This window comes from Oxyura jamaicensis, assembly GCF_011077185.1.
Source record: "Oxyura jamaicensis isolate SHBP4307 breed ruddy duck chromosome 22 unlocalized genomic scaffold, BPBGC_Ojam_1.0 oxy22_random_OJ69234, whole genome shotgun sequence".
Taxonomy (NCBI): Eukaryota; Metazoa; Chordata; class Aves; order Anseriformes; family Anatidae; genus Oxyura; species Oxyura jamaicensis.
This window is the reverse complement of record NW_023304599.1, coordinates 1-3,914: the sequence shown is the minus strand read 5'-3', so window position 1 is coordinate 3,914 and position 3,914 is coordinate 1. Positions and strand designations below refer to the sequence as shown.

Below are 3,914 nucleotides of genomic sequence, written 5' to 3'. Positions count from 1 at the left end.
GGGGTCCTCTCCCCATAATAGTTTAATGGGGTTGGGGTCCCCTCCATATAATGGGTTATTGGGGTTAGGGCCTGCCCAGACCTTGGGGTCCCCTCCATATAATGGGTTATTGGGGTTAGGGCCCACCCAGACATTGGGGTCCTCTCCCCGTAACAGTTTAATGGGGTCAGGGCCCACCCAGACATTGGGGTCCTCTCCCCATAATAGCTTAATGGGGTTGGGGTCCCCTCCATATAATGGGTTTTTGGGGTTAGGGCCCACCCAGACATTGGGGTCCTCTCCCCGTAATAGTTTAATGGGGTCAGGGCCCACCCAGACATTGGGGTCCTCTCCCCATAATAGTTTAATGGGGTTGGGGTCCCCTCCATATAATGCGTTATTGGGGTTTGGGCCTGCCCAGACATTGGGGTCCCCTCCATATAATGGGTTATTGGGGTTAGGGCCTACCTGGAGGTTGGGGTCTCCTTGTTAGGGTGGGTTATTGGGGTTAGGGCTTGCCCAGGGGTTAGGGTCTTCTCGTAAGGATGGGTTACTGGGGTTAGAACCCACCCAGAAGTTGGGGTCTTCTCCCCACGATGGGTTATTGGGGTCAGGGCCTACCTGGAGGTTGAGGTCTCCCTCGTAGGATGGGTGATTGGGCTTAGGGCCCACCCAGACATTGGGGTCCCCTTCCCAGGATGTGTTATTGGGGTCAGGGCCTACTTGGAGGTTGGGGTCTCCCCCATAGGATGGGTTACGGGGTGTCAGAGCCCACCCAGACATTGGGGTCCCCTCCCAGTGTTGGTTAATTGGGGTTGAAGCCCACCCAGCTACCGGTTAATTGGGGTCAGGGCCCACCAAAGTCTTGGGGTCCCAGGAGGAGGAAGAGGACAACGAGGAAGATGAAGATGAGAACGATGAGAACAAGGAAGGAAGGAGGAGGAAAAGGAGAAGGATAACCAGGAACAGTAGGAAAGCAGAACAAAGATGAGGAAGAAAAGGAGGAGGAGGAGGAAGAGGAGGAGGAGGAAGAGTGGAAAAACAGGGACAGGGCCAATTGCGAAATGGATGAAGAGAAATTATGAAAGAACGTGAAAACGGTGAATAAAAATGTAACGAGAGCCTAACGAGGGCAACAAGAAAATGATGAAAAACGATCACAAGACGGGAAAAGAGAGCGCTGACAGCGAGGATGATGAGGGAGAGCTCGGGAGGAAGAAAGGCGATGAAGATGATGGTGGAAAGGGGGAGGAAGTTGAGGAAATGAAGTGAAGTTGAGGTGAGAATGGTGGTGGTGACGGCGCTGAGCAGATCGAAAAGGATGGCGATGGAAAGGATGAGACTGAGAACCAAAAAAATGAGAAAATAAGGTTAAAAAGGAGGCTGATGAAGAAGAGGAGGTCGAGAAGAATGAGGAAGATGCTGAGGATGGTGGCGGAAAGGAGGCTGAGAGGGAGGATGATGAAGATGAGGTCAAGGAGGAGGAGGAGTAAAAGGGGGAGGCTGAGAAGAAGTGAAAGAGGATGATGGGGAAGATGGGGAAGATGATGGTAAGGGTGGGGAGGGCGAGGATGAGGATGAAGGACTCAAAGAGGACGAGGATGGAGAAGACAATGAAAAAGAGGATGGGGAACACAAGGAGGATGAGGCCAAGGAGGACAACGAAGATGAGGATAAGGAACACAAAGAGGATGAAGACGGGGAAGACAAGGAGGATGAGGATAAAGGACTCAAAGAGGACGAGGATGAGGATGGGGAGGACAAGGAGGGTGAGGCCAGGAAGGACGATGAAAATGAGGATGAGGAACACGAGGAGGATGAGGATGGGGTACACAAGGAGGATGAGGAAGGAGAAAACAACGAGGATGAGGCCAGGGAGGACAATGAAGATGAGAATGAGGAAAACGAGGAGGATGAGGAAGGAGAGGACAACAAGGATGAGGATGTAGAGGACAATGGGGATGAGGATGGATAGGACAATGAGGATGAGGCCAGGGAGGACAAGGAGGAACAAGGATGAAGAGGACAATGAGGATGAGGATGAGGAACACAAGACGAAGAAGGAGAGCACGAGGATGGGGATAAAGAGCACAACGAGGATGAGGAAGGAGAAGACAACGAGGACGAGGATCACAACGAGGCCACCGCCTCCCCTTGCGCCCACTCACCTGCGCGGCCGCCTCCCCCCCGCCCCGGAACTGAGGCAGGGTCTCCAGGCAGAAGACGACGATGGAGACTAGGATGACGAGGACGGAGAGCAGGGCGACGGCGCGGGCGGCGGGCGAGCTCTCGGGGTGCTCGCACAGCAGCCAGGCGCGGCGGCGCAGGCGGCCCCGGGGCAGCGGCCTCACCACCTCCGTGCCCAAGCCTTCGGCCTCGCGCACCCGGCCTTCAGCCTCGGCGCCCAGCTGGTAGAACCTCAGCTCCTCCAAGAAGACGTCCAAGGGGACGTCGGGCGGGCGGCGCAGCCTCCCCCCGGACTGGTAGTAGTAGAGGACGGCGCCGAAGGCTCCCCGGTGCCGGTCGAAGAAATACTCGCGGCGCTGGGGGTCGAAGAAGCGCCGGCGCCGCCGGGGGTCCCCGAGGAGGGTGTCGGGGAAGCGCCGCAGCGTCCGGCCCAGGGTCTCGAAGCGCCGGCCGGCCACGTTGATGGCCACCCGCTCGCAGCAGCCCGTCGGTTCCATCATGGCCCCCGTGGGGGTCCGGGGACCCCCCAAAATGGTGGGGTGGGGGCTGGGGGAGGAGTTTTGGGGGGTCTTGGGGGGGGGGTGCTACAGTGGGGAACCCCTAAGGGACTTGGAGGTCCCACAAGGGTCCTATGTGGTGGAGGAACCCCTGAAGGACTTGAAATCCCTACAAGGACCCTATAAATATGGAGGAACCCTAAAAGTCTTTGGAGGCCCTGCAAAAACACTATGGATCTGGGGGACCCTCGGAGTCCCTGAAAGCCCCACAAGGCCCCTATGGAATTGAGGGGACCCTTAAAGTCCTTGGAGGTCCCCCGAGGGCCCTATGGTGGTCAAAGAACCCCTAAAGTTCCTGGAGGACCCACAAAGACTCTATAGGGGCCCCTCAAAGTCCTTGGAGGTCCTACAAAAACCCTATGGAGATAGGGGGACCCTCAAAGTCCTTGGAGGCCCTACAAGGCCCCTATGGATATGGGAAGAACCCTAAAAGTCCTTCGAGGCTCCTACGATTATGGGGGCACCCTTGAAGTCCTCGGAGGTCCCACAAGGTCCCTATGGAGATGGGGGGACCCTCAAAGTCCTTGAAGGCCCCAGAAGAACCCCATGGAGTTGGGGAGACCCTAAAAGTCCTTAAAGGCCCTACAAGGCCCTTAGGGCCTTGTGAGGACCCTCAAAGTCCTTGAAGGCCCCACAAGACCCCTATGGTTTTAGGGGGACCCTAAAAGTCCTTGGAGGCCCTACAAGGCCCCTATGGATTTTGGGGACCCTCCAAGCCCTTGGGGGTCCTTCTGCCACAAAGAGGCCCCCCCCCCCCCCCCCAAAGGTCCTTGGGGTCCCTGCGATTGTGGGGCCGCCCCTCAGCCCTTGGTGGCCCCGCAGGGCCCTCTATGGTGGTCCCCCCTCCCCAAATTCCGTGTAGGCCTGAAGGTCCCCTATAGGGTTATGGGGGGTGCCAACGTCCCCTGGGTGCCACTGGGACCCCCCCAAAGCCCTTGGGGGGTCCCCAGTTTGTCACAGTGTCACCAGCTCCTGTCACCGGGGTGTCCCCAGCCCAGCTGTCCCCGGTCACCACTCCATGGCTGGGGGGGGCCACCACTGCGTGACCCCAGCCCCCGTCTGGGTGTCCCCTGTCACCGGGTGTCCCCTGTCACTGGGTGTCCCCAGCCCCTCTGTCCCCCGTCACCGAGTGTCCCCCGTCACCAGTTATCCCCAACCCCACCATGCCCTGTGACCGGGTGTCCCCCCCCC

General features: G+C 58.2%; 1 protein-coding gene across 1 annotated transcript; it reads right to left on the bottom strand.

Annotated features, from left to right (window-relative positions):
- Positions 1–2,132: 2,132 nt before the first annotated feature.
- Positions 2,133–3,569, bottom strand: LOC118158211 (potassium voltage-gated channel subfamily A member 7-like; the record flags this gene model as incomplete). Its single annotated transcript, XM_035312838.1, has 2 exons — positions 3,559–3,569; positions 2,133–2,689 (listed from the first exon to the last, which is right to left on the bottom strand). A coding segment is annotated over exon 2 (534 nt), but the record flags the coding sequence as incomplete, so codon positions are not given.
- Positions 3,570–3,914: the final 345 nt, after the last annotated feature.